A 19,474-nucleotide genomic window follows, 5' to 3' on the forward strand; every position below is an offset into this window, starting at 1 on the left:
CGTATGGGGTCAGTTTGATTCACAGTTCACAGCAGTGACAGTTCTCTTACAATAGATGGGTCAGCATCTGTCTCATCTCCTATGACCATGGGGTGCCTTATGACACTGATTGTGTCGTGCTGCTACTGTGAAAGAAAGATGTCAGCCCCCAGTGCCTTCTTTAAACTCCTATAACACACGAAATGTTTCAAATGCATTCAAAACTTGGTTATAACAGCATGTTATGCTACATTACTTAGATTTATTAATGATCTACAAACGCGGTACCTTCCCTTTAAAGGCGTTGGGCTCTACTTTTCATATTGATGGCCAATCATTAGGATACGCCATAAATATATGATCGGTGGGGGATATATCAGATGAATAGGGGGTGAAACTGCAGTACCCGGCCACAGCCATTATTTGTGCAGCATTAAGAAATTCCAGACGCCGCTGATCAGTGGGGGGCTCGGCGTCACACCCCCAGCTATCAGATAATGGCCTATGCTAATAGGTCATCTTCAAAAAAAAAAAAAAAATAAATAAATTGGCTAACACCTTTAAAGACACAGCCAACTTTTAATTTCCATCTCCCTGTCCCCATAAGAGTCGTATCTGATCTTTCCAGGGTGTTTTTTTTTTAATGGCGTTAAAGGCGTCGTTCACTACTAGGACAACCCCTTCTTAAACTAAATGTTTGGCCCTGATAAAATAAAGCCTATACTCCCCTCCCGTGACGGTTCTGTTCCAGCGGTGACGGTCCCGGAGCTGTGACGCAGTGTTGTGATACGTGACGCCCAATCAGCAATGGTGTCGCCGTCTCCGGACAAACTGAACACGAAGAGTACGCCAGGATCAGCTCATCCAGACTTCCTCTTTGTGTTCACTTTGTCTGAAGGCGGAGACAGTGTTGTCAGTGCTGACTGGGTGTCGGCATCATGTGTCACAGCGAGTGCTGACAACGCGGGAATGGTGTCGGCACAGAGGCGAGTATAAGCTTCATTATTTTAATCGGGGCCGAACATTTAGTTTAAGAAGGGGTTGTCCTAGTAGGGGACAACACCTTTAATTGTACTGACAATATAGCATGGATTGTGCACTGCCCTTGTAGGTTTCATTCCTAATGTGGGTCTTATACTCGGCGGTGTCGACACTCGCGTTCCCGGGGATCACATGAGGTTGTAACGTCACACGAGCCCTGAACCCAATCAGTGCTGACGTGACTGTCCCCACCATGTGACGTACAAGTAATCAATAGTGAGCCATTGCACAAATAACGTACCTCCCCCATTAAGTATTTCAGGGCACACTTTGCTTCCATGATGTTGGTGATGGTCTCCCATCGCTGCTTCACTCGCTCTTCCTCGCTGTCCGCATCCAATAACTTTTGCTGTAGATCCGCTATCTGGGCGCTCCTGTAGGACATCACACTGTATCATAGCAGCACGCAAAAAAATGCAATCAACTACTTCTATCCAGCGGTTATTGATCTACCTGAGCTCCATTTCAGTCTCCAGACTATCAATCTGCTTGGTGACTGAAGCTTCTTCCTCCATGTTCTCCAGCTCGGCCACAGTGTACGTCCGTCTCTTAAGAAGTAAAAGTAGAGGATTGGAAGATATTTTTAAAAGGACAAAACAAACAACAAAGTTATATTGCACGTGAACGAGTAACATCTGCCGTCCTTAGTCCTCCAAAGGGCTCATAGCACCACAAATGATGAACAGGTCGGCACCCATGCATCAGATGAGCTCCCAACGTCACAGGACTGCATTTTTGTAAATCATATTTATGGAAATTTACATTAGTTAGTACATTACCAAGAAGCAGCTTTGTGTTTGTGAAGCAAAGCTCAGGACCATTGCGAGATTCTACTTACACGGATTTTGGGGGGTATCCGCTCGCCAGCGTCCTTCTTCTGCTTCAGCTGCGCTATGTCATGGGCTAGAATCTTTCTGTCCTCAAGGAGATCGTTAAGATGTCGCTGAGCTTCCTCTGTACTCACAAGGACTTCCACCTCATTGCAAAGCCAATTCTGAAGGAAACAAAAACATGTTCTACCATTACAACAAGATTGAAGCCTCCGGCAGAAGGATGGAAAAGCAATGAACTACTGGAAGGGCACAGATTATCCACCGCCACCTCACCCCACTGCAAACCAGGCATGGGCAACAGGACACATCCAACCACCAAAGAGAGGATACGGGGGGCCGAGGATGTAATCTAATCAGGAGCGGCCCAACAACGGCCTGGAGAAGCAGCCGCCCCAGTATGGAGAGGTTTTCTACATTCCATATGTGCCTCTTCTAAATTAGCATATGAACAAGACAACATGTTGTTGTTCTTCAGAAATGCAACAGACCTGCCCTTTGGATCAATGTCATGTTGGAAAAGTGCCAATCTACAAAGGGCAGGGAGTGATGGCAGCAGCTTCTCTTACAATATAAAATCAGTACATCTGAATTCACGATACTAGCAATGAGGTGTAGCTCCTGACACCAGCAGCACTCATGCAGCCCCACATAAGGACACTGCCACCTCCATGTTTTACTGTAGGCTCCATGTATTTTTTTTTCTTTGTACTCCTCATCTCTGTGACACCATACAGTTTTGAAGCGATCAGTTACACAAACATTTATCTTGGTCTCATCACTACAGAATATAAAGTTAAACTGAAAGCTTTGTAATGAGTGTTATATTATAAATCTTACTTTCATGTTATGGGTTAAAATAATGTCTTGTCAAAATTTTGCAAATTGATTAAAATTGTACTTTTCAAAGCTGGCATTGTGCATCAGACAAGCTGACCTGATGAGGAAGGTTTCTTCACTTACCTTGACCCTGGCAGACGCTCCTTCCATGCCTTTGCTCTGGGTATCCTTCCGCCGATCCATAGCTTCTTTCTGTCTCTGGAGAGCTTCCTTTAACCTCTTATTCGCAGTTGCCGCCTAAAAAAAAATAAAATATCATTTGTAGACATCACGGCAAAGTTATTCAATATATAACATAGTAGTCATTACCACTGATACCAACCTCTTCCGTTTTCCTGCGTAGGACGTTGGCTTGCTTCTGGAAGTCTCTTTCTAATTTGAGGAGTTCATACTGACGTTTACGGTCCTGAAAAAAACAAAAATCAAACCATGGCTTTATAACAAGAACAGGACCTCTGTAGACAGATCAAGATACAATGCCTCCAGGTACCTTCTCCTTAAGCTGAATCACTTCTTTAGTCTTCTGCTGCTTAAAAGAGCGGAACTTCTCGGCATCTTCCTTCATCTGCCTCATGAGCTGCACTCTCTGCATCTTCATGGCCTGTAGAAAGCCAATGGACGTCTGAGTCATGGTATATATGTGAGCTTATACACCAACACGAATAGTGAGGTGGTAAGATGATGATCGGTGACCTCCCCGGATTCCTCAAGGTCATTATATACTTGTAAGCCCCATTAAACAATGACTTAAACATCTTTTCTTACCACTATGAATTTTGTTGTTCTTATTTCCCCTGAATATTTGGGAATAAACTGAAAACTCGAAGTGACCATTTCCCTTGCCAGTATGGTGTGTTCCTACACAGTCCAATACTATCAGCACCGACCGGACACTGCCAGTATAGGGAAGGATCTGCCCCCACTATTGTCAATCGGTGCATACATTTCTGGAGGAATAAGTCCCAAAATCACTGGGATATCAAGTATTTACGGAAATAGGCAGATCAAGGAGAAGACGGGTCAGCTAGATCCTGCAAATGTTTGTGGTCATGCTGACAAAGGCATCACCTGAGATGGTCAGACCTGAATCAGCCTTTTGTTATAGGGGAGATCCTCTGGGGGGGGGGGGGGGGGGGGCGGGGTTGCGATCTATAGAAAGAATGGCGACACCAGACTCACGTGAATCTCTTGGTTCAGTTTGCCAACAGTTTTCTCGGTGGACTCCCGTAACTTTAGGAGCCTAGATTGCTCATTCAGTTTTTTCTTTAGATCGGCCATTTGACCCTCTAGTTCCTGTAATCTTTTTCGTCTTCTTTCACTCAGTCTGCAAAAAGAGTTTTTATTTAAACTTTATGATGTACAATAACAAATTGCATTGTGGTACCGTGTTAGCCAGAAAAATCGATGTGAATATTTTTCTGCCCAATGATGACAGAAGTATTCTGGGAGTGATGCCTTTATTGGCTAACCAGAAAATAATATGTTTGCAAGCTTTCAGAGCACAGTGGCTCCTTCTTCAGGCACATTACGAGTAATCTCGCCTGAAGAAGGAGCCACTGTGCTCTGAAAGCTTGCAAACATATTATTTTCTGGTTAGCCAATAAAGGCATCACTCACAGAATACTTCTGTCATCATTGGGCAGAAAAATATTTAAACTTTAAAAATTCTTGGTTCCCACTTAAATGTACAAAATTTAGAAAAATGAAAGGTGACTTTTTAACCTAGAGCTAACTGATCAGTAACTTCACTAAAAACAAAGAATTGGGAGACAGCTGAAATAATGGGACATAAGAGAAGTGTAAAAACTGCAAGAGGAAGGGGGAGAAGGAAAAAAATAAGACTCCAACATAACTAGTGAGGAGTCTTAATTGTGCAGAACATGATGAACCAGGACAAACTGAAAACGATTGGCTGAAAACTTGTGCCATGGTTTTTAGCTTGCATTGGGCCCTTTCCATGGCGGGACAATGATGGAAGCCCTTTGCTTGTCCTTTCAGCTGAATAATGAGTAGGTTGGATCATAGTGAAGATATCTAACTGTCAAGCTGCTCTCAGCCCATCACCAAAACTGCTCAGCTATGGGAAGCCAACAGAGAAGCCGCTATTCGCAATACTTTCCTAAGGTGTTTGTTTTGGCTTGATATTAAGCACAGCTTATAGGCCACGATAAAGCAAAGCTTTTATTACAAAAAAAGCAAAGTGACAAAAAAAAACAAACAAAACTTTGGCTCAAACTATGAGAAGCGCCAAAATTTTGAAAGTTTTCAAAGCTTTCACGCCAGTTTTTCAAAGTGGAGTAGAGTGGCGGGTGACTCCACAGCTCATCTAATTCACGGCCAGCTGTCACATTCCCTATGCCAGAAATCTCACTCCAGTCCCTGACTGACATAAGATTTCTGGCGCGGCACACGAATCATCAGTGTCTGACTCCACCACGCCCCCTCATTAAGACCGACGAGAAAAATAGTCAGTCTGGATGAATCAGAGTGGACTATAAACTAGCGAGCACTTCCCTTCTCATTGATTGACAGCCTGCTCTGCACACGCCGTCTGTCAAGGCGCAGGGCAAGCGATCATGGTGCACTCACTGTGTACAGAGAAGTGACTGTTACAGCCCCTGCTCAGCCCCGATGACTGGAAGACAGCAGCTGCAAGGAGAATACAATAGTTTTCTCCCTGTAGCCGCAGCTCCAGTAAACCAGACACTTTACATATTGATATAGTGTTAACGCGCAGTTAAGGAGGATTTTTAGCCGACAGGTTCCCCTTTAAGCTTTGTATTGGGCGCTTTCTAGATATAACACTTTAAACTATAATGCAGCAATCACATATATTGGAAAATACAAAAATACAACCACATTTGCAAAATAAGGATTAATTATCTGGAGAAATCATTTGCACATCACTCACTTTGCTTGATTAGTATCTTTCTTGGCTGAATGAAGAGCCAGGATTAACTCTTCCTTCTCCTTCTGTAGAGCCCCCACTTCTGTCTCTAAGGTCTTTATATTATTCTGCACACAAATGTGATATATTACAAAAAGAGAATATTCAAGGAAAAAAAAAAAAAAAACAGCTGAATGATGAGATGTGACAGTGGGCACACTAGCGTTTAAACAAGGCAATCTTTTGGGGGTGCAGTTCTGCGATGTGTCCATGTATGGGACTCAAACTTTAGGACTTTTGTGCTGCATCTACTAAAATATGCCCATAAAGTGGAAAGAAAAGGCCGGCGAGCCTAGAAACTGCACTTGTTCTATTGTAAGAAATATTACATTTTGCAAGTTTTTGCTTTTCTTTGATTGTAACATTTTCTGTTGTATAAAACCTAGGTGATAAATGAAAAGGATTACCAGGTATTCCCCCTGCATAGGTTCCAGCTGGCTGTCATTCTGCACCATCTTTTTTGCCAGGGCTTCCTTCAGGACCAAGGCTTTATTTAATTCTATTAATTCCTTGGAAAGCTGTGCTTGTCTAAGGGCATGATGAGTGGTAAAGCCTTCCGAAGAACGCTTCTCTCCGCTGTCCATTTTCTGAAAAGGTAAAAACGAATAGAAAACACTAAATAAATATGAAGTGATCGCTTTTCCATATACATAACATTGTGTGGGTTTGTTGGCTATGGAGGACGCCACTTATCACTGCTGTGTCATACATTTCACTTACAGCTTTGGAGGTGGACACAGCTCCGTCATATCAGCTGATCACCAGGGAAAGGGGTCTTAAATGCCCTTAATACCCTTTAGATAAGTAAACTGCCTGGGTCTGAATACCCAGATCTCTCAAGGTTGGTCAGGCTTCTAGGGTGGCAATCCAAATGCACCAGAAGGTATACATTAACCTTGAATGGTTGTCTGGTCACAGGATATGGCTGATCTCTCCTCACTACGGACCACCGATCTGATATTGATGACCCGACACCCCTACTGATCAACTGGTATAAGTTCTGGCAGTGGCCAGATGTAAACCCATTGATCACAGCTGCACTGCACAACAGGCGCTGATGGGTACTGTGGGGGATCAACTACCATAAGAAAGGGTCAGGAGATGCCAAACTGCAGGAGAACTTCTTCATGTATAGTTTATTAATATTTATTATTCATGTCACACAACCCCAGAGAGAATGACATTTAATGCTGGTTCTTGCACAGCTGGAGGAAGAGATCACACCTGAAACATTGCACTTGTGATGAGCGAGCATGCTCGGATTTAGTGTTATCTGAGCATGCTTGGGTATCAGCAGAATTTCGCCGGGGCTTGAGTAATATGTTCCGAGTCCCCGTGATTCATGACTTATAGGGAATCCTCGCACGTGTTGTGACTGACAGCCATGGAGACTCAAACATATTACTCGCCCCCCACGATAAGCTGATAACACACGAGCGTGCTCGGATAACGCTATATCCGAGCACGCTCTCTCATCACTAGTTGCTACCAGCTGTGCCAGTTGTAGTCCTGAAGAAGTCCACCTGCACCTCAGCAGTGCCGACTCCTTTACATGCATGGATTTCTGCATCTATATCCTCAAAAGTCCACTAAGGCTCTGCATCCAATGCAAGTTAATGAGATATTGTCTGCCTCCTTCACAAGCAGGTTGTCAGCGCCTGGGAACAGGCAGCCAATGCACATTGAATGCACATGGATTCATCCTACTGAATGGCAGTTGTGTGGGTCCGCAGCACATGTGACAGCAATAGGACTGAAACACCCGACAAAGGTGTTCTTCAAATAGAAATATTGTTATCCAATAAGGTGCAAAAATACAGTCCAGCAAGGACCCCGGTTCCTGCGCAGACCCTTGGGAACATGCCTTTATAGGATTTTTGTAATGCTTAAAGTGTACATTTCCCAAGATGTGCATGTATTTATACAGAATTACATGGAAAGCTGCTGTGCTTGACTCCTCTAAAGTTTTTGTTCCTTCTTAAAAATTAGAACTGGGAGTTTAATTTTGTCTAATAGCCAGATTCAGAAAGTAGCCCATGTAAAAGGAGCCAACGTTTATTAGATTTGTGTAGGGGGCTAAGAACTTACAGTCAGGTAGTTGCTAACTACCCGTTTGTTCTGCACGGGGACAATCTCTGCCAGCTCAGTCATGGACCACTCCCTGCTGGCGTTTCTTCTGCTTTTGGTGCAGTCATGTCGAGAGAGCAGTGTATTCTCGTCTGATCTGTCAATGGGGCAGCTCTGTTGATGTCATGCTGATTGACAGCCAGCTCCCTGCTGCCTAACTGCAGGGAGCCGGCTGTCAATCAGCATGTCTGCAGGGACGCCCCATCAACAGCCCAGCTGCCCTGTTGACAAGAAGTGAATCTCCAGTAGTTAATAACTACTTGCCTGTTAATTCTTAGCTCTATATACAAAAATAAAGTACTGGACAAATCCTTTAAGATAAAATAAATAATAAAACACAAGTGTGAAAAAAGGGACAATTTGTAAATTATATATATATATATATATATATATATATATATATATATATATATATATATATATATATATATATATATATATGTATATATATATATATATATACATATATATACACAGTGCCTACAAGTAGTATTCAACCCCCTGCAGGTTTACACATTTGGAATTAACTTGGCATTGTGACATTTGGACTGTAGATCAGCCTGGAAGTGTGAAATGCACTGCAGCAAAAAAGAATGTTTTTTCTTTGTTTATTTTTTTTTTAAATTGTGAAAAGTCTTTTCAGAGGGTCATTTATTATTCAACCCCTCAACCCACCAGAATTCTGTTTGGTTCCCCTAAAGTATTAAGAAGTAGTTCAGGCACAAAGAACAATGAGCTTCACATGTTTGGATTAATTATCTCTTTTTCCAGCCTTTTCTGACTATTTAAGACCCTCCCCAAACTTGTGAACAGCACTCATACATGGTCAACATAGGAAAGACAAAGGAGCATTCCAAGGCAATCAGAGACAAGATCGTGGAGGGTCACAAGGCTGGCAAGGGGTACAAAACCCTTTCCAAGGAGTTGGGCCTACCTGTCTCCACTGTTGGGAGCATCATCCGGAAGTGGAAGGCTTATGGAACTACTGTTAGCCTTCCACGGCCTGGACAGCCTTTGAAAGTTTCCTACCGTGCCGAGGCCAGGCTTGTCCGAAGAGTCAAGGCTAACCCAAGAACAACAAGGAAGGAGCTCCGGGAAGATCTCATGGCAGTGGGGACATTGGTTTCAGTCAATACCATAAGTAACGTACTCCACCGCAATGGTCTCCGTTCCAGACGAACCCGTAAGGTACCTTTACTTTCAAAGCGTCATGTCAAGGCTCGTCTACAGTTTGCTCATGATCTCTTGGAGGACTCTGAGACTGACTGGTTCAAGGTTCTCTGGTCTGATGAGACCAAGATCGAGATCTTTGGTGCCATCCACACACGTGACGTTTGGAGACTGGATGGCACTGCATACGACCCCAAGAATACCATCCCTACAGTCAAGCATGGTGGTGGCAGCATCATGCTGTGGGGCTGTTTCTCAGCCAAGGGGCCTGGCCATCTGGTCCGCATCCATGGGAAGATGGATAGCACGGCCTACCTGGAGATTTTGGCCAAGAACCTCCGCTCCTCCATCAAGGATCTTAAGATGGGTCGTCATTTCATCTTCCAACAAGACAACGACCCAAAGCACACAGCCAAGAAAACCAAGGCCTGGTTCAAGAGGCAAAAAAATCAAGGTGTTGCAGTGGCCTAGTCAGTCTCCTGACCTTAACCCAATTGAAAACTTGTGGAAGGAGCTCAAGATTAAAGTCCACATGAGACACCCAAAGAACCTAGATAACTTGGAGAAGATCTGCATGGAGGAGTGGGCCAAGATAACTCCAGAGACCTGTGCCGGCCTGATCAGGTCTTATAAAAGACGATTATTAGCTGTAATTGCAAACAAAGGTTATTCCACAAAATATTAAACCTAGGGGTTGAATAATAATTGACCCACACTTTTATGTTTAAAATTTATAAAAATTTAACTGAGCAACAAAACTTTTTGGTTTGTAAGATTTATGCATCTGTTAATAAATCCTGCTCTTGTTTGAAGTTCGAAGGCTCTAACTTATTTGCATCTTATTAAACCTGCTAAATCTGCAGGGGGTTGAATACTACTTGTAGGCACTGTATATATACACACATATACGAGGGGCGATCCAAAAGTAATGATAATCGGTTATTTCTATTGCCCACAGAAATTAAAATAAAATGTTTTCTTCTCTCTTAGGTACTCACTAGTCCAGGAAAAAAAAAAAAATCACTTAAATAGACCACGATTCCCGGGAGCTACATTCATTTGAATATGAACTGCCGAGGAGTGGACATCAAAATGGAAAAAAAACGAGCTCAGAGCTGTCATCAAATACCTCTGCTTGAAAAAAAATGACTACCAAAGACATACACAGCGACTTGGTGGAAACATTGGGGGACTCTTCTCCTCCATATCCCACAGTTGCACGCTGGGCCAAGGAATTTAAGCTGGGAAGAACATCGACGGAAGATGAACATCGTGAAGGACGCCCATCCACGTCCCTCAATGAAGAAAATGTGAAAAAAGTTGAAGAAGTTGTATTGGCAGATCGAAGAGTGACTATCAGGCATGTAGCTGAGGTCCCAGGGATCTCATATGGCAGTATTCAAAGAATCCTTGCAAAAGAATTGCATATGAGACAGAAAGGTCTCCACGCGTTGGGTGCCAAAAATGTTAACCGACGAAGAAACGAGTTGACATTTCAATAGCAAATCTCGAAAAGTTCCAAGCAGACAAGGAAAATTTTTTGTCACGTTTTTTGACCATGGACGAGACCTGGATCCACCACTTTGAACCCGAAACTAAATATCAATCGATGAGATGGAAACGAGCCGTCAAATCGACGCTGAAGAAATTCAAAGTGTCAAGCTCAGCAGGGAAGGTTATGGTGTCCGTTTTTGGGACGCTGGAGGAATTACTATGGTGGACTATTTGGAGAAGGGAGCCACTATTACAGGCTCCTACTACGCAGAACAAATAAGAAGATTGCGGGAGGCCATCAAGGAGAAAAGGCGCGGCAAACTGCGGGCTGGAGTGTTGTTTCACCAAGATAACGCGCCGGCTCACAAAGCTGCTGTTGCCATGGCTACCATTCAAGAAGCGGGCTTTGAACTGGTGGAACACCCCCCCTATTCACCAGATCTAGCCCCCAGTGACTTCTTTCTCTTTCCTCGGCTCAAGGAACACCTACGGGGCAAGAATTTTGACGACAATAGTGACGTGATAACCGCTGTTGAGGATTTTTTTGAGGGTCAAGATCAAGAATTTTTTTCGAAGGGAATTCTAAGTCTAGAAAAGAGATGGACTAAATGTATAGACTTGTTAGGAGACTATGTAGAAAAATAAAAAATTTTTTTGACTATATTCATTGTGTTTAGTATTGATTATCATTACTTTTGGATCGCCCCTCGTATACACACACACACATATACACACATATATTTTTTTTCCTCTTTTTAAGTTGTATAGAGAAAATCCAATTCCATCCACGTTGTACCTCTTCACAAGCAGGAGAGTGTGCGACTTCATCCACCATGGCTTCAATAGACGCAGCAATTCCTGAACTTTCATCCTGGTAAAAAGGAAGCATTGCAGACAGACAAGAATCAGTCAGGACACGCTGCTCCACAGGAGCGCTCTCTGAACAATTCAGAGCACAGAGAAGGGGAAAAAAAACAAGGCTCTCATGTGTGCAAACAAAATGTGTTCCAGTAAGGAGGAGCAAGATTAAATAATCCATCAGATGGAACAAACATTTGTACAACAATGGGCACAATTATAATAGGAGCCCAAAATATCCTTTCCTGGGCTTAAAACAATGAACACAAGGAAAGACATGGGACAATCTGGATGACGTTTAAAGGGAGTGTATCAGCCAGACAGTGTATACTAATATATTTAGCCATGCAAGAGATATAACCCCAATAATGCATTTAAAAACATTTAGTGTTTGATTTGCTGCCTCTGTTCTGTATAAACTGAAGTTTAATGAAAAATGGTAACTTAGGTCCTCACTACAACCTGGGGTGCACCCCGCCGCCCACGAAGCGAGTGCACCACCCCGCCACCCACGGGGCAAGGGTGCACAACCCCGCCCCCCACGGGGCAAGGGTGCCCCACCCCGCTGCCCGCAAAGCGAGTGCACCACCCAGCCACCCACGGGTCAAGTGTGCACCACCCCGCCACCCACGGGGCAAGAGTGCACCATCCCGCCGCCCACTGGTTTTGAATGCCCCACCTCCCTCACCGATTATTCCCAGCAATGGCCAGAGCAATCTCTACTGATAGTGTTGGCTTTACTGGACTGAGCACTATCAATCACCAATGAGAGATGCAGGGGAATGATGCAAACCAGTGGGCATTGAACCCACTAATTGACGTTTTAGTCACATTTGTCAGTTTGCGCAGAATAGGGACAGCAATTTTCACAAGGGCTCTCTATTTCTTTAAATGAAGTGTGTCACAGAGTAAAAATGAAAATCTAGAAAATACCCAAAGAAAGCCAGAGGGCACAACAGCACCAGTACTTAGAAACGTGCCCCAAATGCCAATATCCCCTCTGTAAGTGCTGTAAGCGTGACATCACATATTACAACTTACTTGTGTCATACACAAAGACATGTTGCAAGTGCACTAAAGGGTCTGCCCCAAATCACTGAAGAGTAATGTGAATTTAGTGTCGGCACGATGGTGGTAAGATACTTCCAAAGTGGTTGTTTCCATGTCAAGCGCACCATATACTTTGTAACGCCATTTATTATGGCCTAGACGTCATCTACACCCGCGGGATCTTACCTGAAGGTGGACGATGACCTGCTGCAAATTACGAATAATCTCTACATTCTCCTTCAGTTCTTGGTCTTCTAACGTCTCGACCATCTTCTGCAGGTCCACCTTACAGCTGCACGGGAAGAACTCAGTTATCTAACAGGAAGATGAACAGATTCTCTATCGAAAGTACAAGGCGGACCAGAAGACTCACGCTGCGTGCTGCTTAAGTTCCTCCATTTTTGTGTTAAGCTTGTCGTTCTCCTGTTCTGTCTAAAAGTGGCAAAAAAAAAACAAAAAAAACAATACATTCACATGTGAGAAGCTTTCTGCGGGAACTCTTGGAAATAAAAAACAGTTTGATACATCAGAATGGTGTCGCTGTGCTAACAAGATCCTGAATGGGGTGAATGGGATGTCCAAAACACATGTATGGGATAGGTTTTACAGAAACACAATGTTCACACGCCATTCAAATAGCGTTGTCCCATGAACACCACTACATTGCGGGCCAAAATTGGGCCATGGGCCTCAGTCTGACATCTATGCAGAAGGCGGAGATCATTAATGGCTGGAGGGCTTCTCCCCTTTCAGAATATTGCAGCTCTCTCGTATAGTGTGTGTGTGTGTGTGTGTGTGTGTGTGTGTGTGTGTGTGTGTGTGTGTGTGTGTGTACACATAACGCTGCCCACGCAGTACATAACGCTGCCCGCGCAGTACATAACGCTGCCCACGCAGTACATAACGCTGCCCACGCAGTACATAACGCTGCCCACGCAGTACATAACGCTGCCCACGCAGTACATAACGCTGCCCACGCAGTACATAACGCTGCCCACGCAGTACATAACGCTGCCCACGCAGTACATAACGCTGCCCACGCAGTACATAACGCTGCCCACGCAGTACATAACGCAGCCCACGTATTATATAGCACAGCCACACAGTATATAACAGCCCAAGTACTATATAGCAGTGTGGGCACCATATCCCCATTAAAAATATTAAAATAAAAAAAATTGTTATATACTCACCCTCAGGCGGCCCCCGGATCCAGGCGAGGCGTTTAGCAATGCTCCTCGCGACGCTCCGGTCCCAAGAATGCATTGCGGTCTCGTGAGAGCGCTATGTCTTCATCGCGCGAGACCGCAATGCATGGACCGGAGCATCGCGAGGAACGGGAAAGGCGCCAGAAGGCGAGAATAGCACGATTTTTATTATTTTTTTATTATTTTTAACATTAGATCTTTTTACTATTGATGCTGCAGTATGATGGAGTATAGAGGGGGCACTGAGTGCAGGGGAGTAGGGAGCGGCCATTTCGCGGCCGGACTGTGCCCGTCGCTGATTGCGACAGACAGACAGACGTGACCCTTAGACAATTATCTAGTAGATAAAAACATTATTCACTTTTCCTAGGTAGAGCACTGACTCTCCACCGCTGCTCTTGTTGTCAGTGATTGGCTGCAGTGCGGAAGTCAGGTCAACAGTCATCTGTGAGCTCAGCGGCTTTACTCACGTAGATTGGACACCATACTCTGAGCTGCTGGTTGGCTGGCGACGTGACGCCAATATCAAGCACCAAGAGAACATTTTTTTATTTTTTATTTAAACTGGGACCAGGATTTTCAGGACGGGGACAATCCCTATAAATTGCTGACTGATCTTTCTTGCCAAACTTCCTGGTCATTAATATTATTGGTCTTGTTGTTTTGCAGGTAAGATCACAGTGTTCACCTCAGTTGGGCGGCCGACTGACAAGCTGTTAGCCAGAGTTAATGGCAATCTTTCAGCCACAAGTGGCAGCCACTGTGTATTCTTACCTTAGGTCCCATAGGATAGGTGATAAATGTATCGTCGCTGGGGGTTTAAACTATGGGCATCATTGGGAGTGGGGGAGGAAGAGCCCCTGCAATTATACATATATTATATGGATCTATCAAATCGCTGGCCAACTTTGATATTCAGAACATTAACCGCGTCTTAGAAATAAGGGTTTGGGGAAAATGGGTAGGGGGAATCTGCCTAGGCTGGGCAGAACCCCAATAGTGCTGGAGAAGTTAGGGTTGTGGGGACGGTAGATCGCAGTATACAGGGGAATACAAATGATTTAGTGAAACAATATTCACAGAGTCAAGATGGTAGGAAGGGAACAAAAAGGGTAAGATCTCAATGCATAAGGAAAGGATAACAATGTACAATAAAACATGGAGAATACATGGCCAAGTAGAGCAATAAATAATGGCTAAAGCTTTTCTTGTCCTGATGAAGTCCGTGATACTTCGAAACGCGTTGACTAAAGAAAAACCACATGTACTTTGTCTGGATATCGATTTATTATACGAGATACCAGCAGCCATTAGTCTAACCTAAACAACTTTATCTCCCTTGGAAAAAACCCTATTGCGCTCTCTTTTTGCTCCTAGTTTTATTCTGCAACTCCTGACTAATGGCCATCTACAATGCCTTGCAAGGGTTTGCTCACACATGGCAGATTTGTTGCAGGGGAAAATCCATTCCATCTTTTTTGGATGTGACGGCTGTATCTATATGTGGAGAATAATTGCACCAAATTGGCTAGTTGAATATTTCCATGAGATTTTCTCTAATTGATCAAAATGACTTTCTACATAACACCCCGAGGGCCATTCAGGGAGCAGCTTACCAGGATAATTCTCTCCAGGATCTGAGCCGTTTGTTCTGCAGCCTCACTCAGCTCTCGACTGAGTTTACCATTCTCTTCCTCCAAGGTCTTCGTCTTCACCAGAAGAGACTGCAGATTTTCAGATGGTTCCATGCTGAGAATAAAAGGGAAATAAAATAAGTGGCAGGTCACGACAGGGAGTCCAGTCACTCAGTGAGCTCTCTAGGCACATGGAGGAGTCAGAAAGTGCAGTTTCTGCCCCACTAACTGAGCACCCCTTGATTAGTGTGGAATTAGAAGGGGTAATTCATCAATATCTAAAGCATAGCTGCAGGACTTGCACATATTTCCAGACCGGAGTCCCTTGCCCAGCAACAGGCAGCTGCACATACAGAAACTGCAGAGTGAGCCGTTCCATGCCTCTTCCTACGGCTATCAGAATGACAGACCCGGCATTACACAGCTCGACCCTTTCCTCAACCACTTATCTCATCATTGTGGCCGTAAAATGATAATCCGTTCTAGAGACGGAACAGGCCACCTCCTCCGGATGGTTGATGAGCCGCAACGGCGCTGGTGGCTATCAAGTGCATCTCTCTCAATTCACCACTAGTGGGAGTTCTGAAGACCGATGAGCAAGTGAGCGTGGGTGTAGGTGGAACTCGCATGGCGGCGTGTCAAGAGGCCACCTCTCCCATTACTGCTGCCGGGGCTCTAGTCGGAAACTTGGTGCAGCAAAGTAGAAGAAGTATATGGCATATCCTGACAACCCCTTTTAAACCAGTTTGTACCAACACTAACCTACTAATTTTATTATCTTACTTGATCAGGACAGGTAGAGTCCCTCCATGGGCTTGTAGCAACAAAACCTGCAGATCTTGCACCTGTGGAAATATAGTCACATTGTGAGATCCTGACAATACAGAGGAGATGGTTGCTTCATGCTTCAGACTCTGGAAGATACCAGTACCTGCTGTCTAAGCTTCTGAAGCTCTGCCGCCTGAGGGTCAGTGTTCACTATAGGTTTATTCTTGATTTTCCGGGCTCTATCTGCATATCTGAGAGTATTAAGGGTCTCCTCCATGTTCGAGTCAGCAGGGCTGACACATGCGATCATGAGCGTGTGACTGTTACCACCGAGGGAATCTGTACAAAAATATGCATAAAATATGTAATTTCTTCCAAAATTAACCCCTTTACCCCCAAGGGTGGTTTGCATGTTATGGACCGGGCCAATTTTTACAATTCTGACCACTGTCCCTTTATGAGGTTATAACTCTGGAACGCTTCAACGGATCCCGGTGATTCTGACATTGTTTTCTCGTTACATATTGTACTTCATGATAGTGGTAAAATTTCTTTGATATTACCTGCGTTTATTTGTGAAAAAAACGGAAATATGGCGAAAATTTCGCAATTTTCCAACTTTGAATTTTTATGCAATTAAATCACAGAGATATGTCACACAAAATACTTAATAAGTAACATTTCCCACATGTCTACTTTACATCAGCACAATTTTGGAACCAAAATTTTTTTTTTGTTAGGGAGTTATAAGGGTTAAAAGTTGACCAGCAATTTCTCATTTTTACAACACCATTTTATTTTAGGGACCACATCTCATTTGAAGTCATTTTGAGGGGTCTATATGATAGAAAATACCCAAGTGTGACACCATTCTAAAAACTGCACCCCTCAAGGTTCTCAAAACCACATTCAGGAAGTTTATTAACCCTTCAGGTGTTTCACATGAATTTTTGGAATGTTTAAATAAAAATGAACATTTAACTTTTTTTCACAAAAATTTGTCCTGAGTACGCCAATACCCCATAAGTGGAGGTAAACCACTGTTTGGGCGCAAGACAGATCTTGGAAGCGAAGGAGCGCCATTTGACTTTTTAATGCAAAATTGACTAGAATTGAGATGGGACGCCATGTTGCGTTTGGAGAGCCCCTGATGTGCCTAAACATTGAAACCCCCCACAAGTGACACCATTTTGGAAAGTAGACCCCCTAAGGAACTTATCTAGAGGTGTGGTGAGCACTTTGACCCACCAAGTGCTTCACAGAAGTTTATAATGCAGAACCGTAAAAATAAAAAATCATTTTTTTTTCACAAAAATTATCTTTTCGCCCCCAATTTTTTATTTTCCCAATGGTAAGAGAAGAAATTGGAACCAAAAAGTTGTTGTACAATTTGTCCTGAATACGCTGATACCCCATATGTGGGGTTAAACCACTGTTTGGGCGCATGGGAGAGCTCGGAAGGGAAGGAGCGCCGTTTGACTTTTCAATGCAAAATTGACAGGAATTGAGATGGGACGCCATGTGGCGTTTGGAGAGCCACTGATGTGCCTAAACATTGAAACCCCCCACAAGTGACACCATTTTGGAAAGTAGACCCCCTAAGGAACTTATCTAGATGTGTGGTGAGCACTTTGACCCACCAAAAGCTTCACAGAAGTTTATAATGCAGAGCCGTAAAAATAAAACAAAAATTTTTTCCCACAAAAATTATTTTTTAGTCCCCAGTTTTGTATTTTCCCAAGGGTAACAGGAGAAATTGGACCCCAAAAGTTGTTGTGCAATTTGTCCTGACTGCGCTGATACCCCATATGTGGGGGGGAACCACCGTTTGGGCGCATGGGAGGGCTCGGAAGGGAAGGAGCGCCATTTGGAATACAGACTTAGATGGAATGGTCTGCAGGTGTCACATTGCGTTTGCAGAGCCCCTAATGTACCTAAACAGTAGAAACCCCCCACAAGTGACCCCATATTGGAAACTAGACCCCCCAAGGAACTTATCTAGATGTGTTGTGAGAACTTTGAGCCCCCAAGTGTTTCACTACAGTTTCTAACGCAGAGCCGTGAAAAAAAAAAAAATTCCCCCCAAAATTATTTTTTAGCCCCCAGTTTTGTATTTTCTCGAGGGTAACAGGAGAAATTGGACCCCAAAAGTTGTTGTCCAATTTGTCCTGAGTGCGCTGATGCCCCATATGTGGGGGGGATCCACCGTTTGGGCGCATGGGAGGGCTCGGAAGGGAAGGAGCGCCATTTGGAATGCAGACTTAGATGGAATGGTCTGCAAGCGTCACATTGCGTTTGCAGAGCCCCTAATGTACCTAAACAGTAGAAACCCCCCACAAGTGACCCCATATTGGAAACTAGACCCCCCCACGAACTTATCTAGATGTGTTGTGAGAACTTTGAGCCCCCAAGTGTTTCACTACAGTTTATAACGCCGAGCCGTGAAAATAAAAAATCTTTTTTTTTCCCACAAAAATTATTTTTTAGCCCCCAGTTTTGTATTTTCCCAAGGGTAACAGGAGAAATTGGACCCCAAAAGTTGTTGTCCAATTTGTCCTGAGTACGCTGATACCCCATATGTTGGGGTAAACTCCTGTTAGGACACACGGGAGAGCTCGGAAGGGAAGGAGCACTGTTTTACTTTTTCAACGCAGAATTGGCTGGAATTGAGATCGGACGCCATGTCGCGTTTGGAGAGCCCCTGATGTGTCTAAACAGTGGAAACCCCCAAATTATAACTGAAACCCTAATCCAAATACACCCCTAACCCTAATCCCAACGGTAACCCTAACCACACCTCTAACCCAGACACACCCCTAACCCTAATCCCAACCCTATTCCCAACCGCAAATGTAATCCAAACTCTAACCCTAACTTTAGCCCCAGCCCTAACTGTAGCCTTAACCCTAACTGTAGCCTTAACCCTAACTGTAGCCTTAACCCTAACTGTAGCCTTAACCCTAACTGTAGCCTTAACCCTAACTGTAGCCTTAACCCTAACTGTAGCCTTAACCCTAACTGTAGCCTTAACCCTAACTGTAGCCTTAACCCTAACTGTAGCCTTAACCCTAACTGTAGCCTTAACCCTAACTGTAGCCTTAACCCTAACTGTAGCCTTAACCCTAACTGTAGCCTTAACCCTAACTGTAGCCTTAACCCTAACTGTAGCCTTAACCCTAACTGTAGCCTTAACCCTAACCCTAGCCTTAACCCTAACCCTAGCCTTAACCCTAACCCTAGCCTTAACCCTAACCCTAGTCTTAACCCTAGCCTTAACCCTAACCCTAGCCCTAACCCTAGCCCTAATGGGAAAATGGAAATAAATACATTTTTTTTATTTTTCCCTAACTACGGGGGTGATGAAGGGGGGTTTGATTTACTTTTATAGCGGGTTTTTTAGCGGATTTTTATGATTGGCAGCCGTCACACACTGAAAGACGCTTTTTATTGCAAAAAATATTTTTTGCGTTACCACATTTTGAGAGCTATAATTTTTCCATAGTTTGGTCCACAGAATCATGTGAGGTC

At 43.9% G+C, this 19,474-nt stretch overlaps 1 protein-coding gene across 3 annotated transcripts in view; it reads right to left on the reverse strand.

The window, feature by feature from the left end:
- Positions 1 to 19,474, reverse strand: part of KIF4A (kinesin family member 4A) — a 54,730-nt gene that overhangs the window by 19,766 nt on the left and 15,490 nt on the right. For all 3 annotated transcript variants that reach the window (XM_069747314.1, XM_069747312.1, XM_069747315.1), the window contains exons 9-23: positions 16,110 to 16,285; positions 15,962 to 16,023; positions 15,161 to 15,293; positions 12,710 to 12,768; positions 12,523 to 12,628; positions 11,225 to 11,299; positions 6,045 to 6,224; positions 5,602 to 5,705; positions 3,870 to 4,014; positions 3,181 to 3,291; positions 3,013 to 3,096; positions 2,814 to 2,927; positions 1,859 to 2,014; positions 1,474 to 1,568; positions 1,262 to 1,394 (exon numbers count right to left, since the gene is read on the reverse strand). In XM_069747314.1, coding sequence (XP_069603415.1) covers positions 1,262 to 1,394; positions 1,474 to 1,568; positions 1,859 to 2,014; positions 2,814 to 2,927; positions 3,013 to 3,096; positions 3,181 to 3,291; positions 3,870 to 4,014; positions 5,602 to 5,705; positions 6,045 to 6,224; positions 11,225 to 11,299; positions 12,523 to 12,628; positions 12,710 to 12,768; positions 15,161 to 15,293; positions 15,962 to 16,023; positions 16,110 to 16,285 — 1,733 coding nt within the window. The remainder of the gene's footprint in view (positions 1 to 1,261; positions 1,395 to 1,473; positions 1,569 to 1,858; positions 2,015 to 2,813; positions 2,928 to 3,012; positions 3,097 to 3,180; positions 3,292 to 3,869; positions 4,015 to 5,601; positions 5,706 to 6,044; positions 6,225 to 11,224; positions 11,300 to 12,522; positions 12,629 to 12,709; positions 12,769 to 15,160; positions 15,294 to 15,961; positions 16,024 to 16,109; positions 16,286 to 19,474) is intronic.

This window comes from Ranitomeya imitator, chromosome 2 (assembly GCF_032444005.1).
Source record: "Ranitomeya imitator isolate aRanImi1 chromosome 2, aRanImi1.pri, whole genome shotgun sequence".
Classification (NCBI taxonomy): Eukaryota; Metazoa; Chordata; class Amphibia; order Anura; family Dendrobatidae; genus Ranitomeya; species Ranitomeya imitator.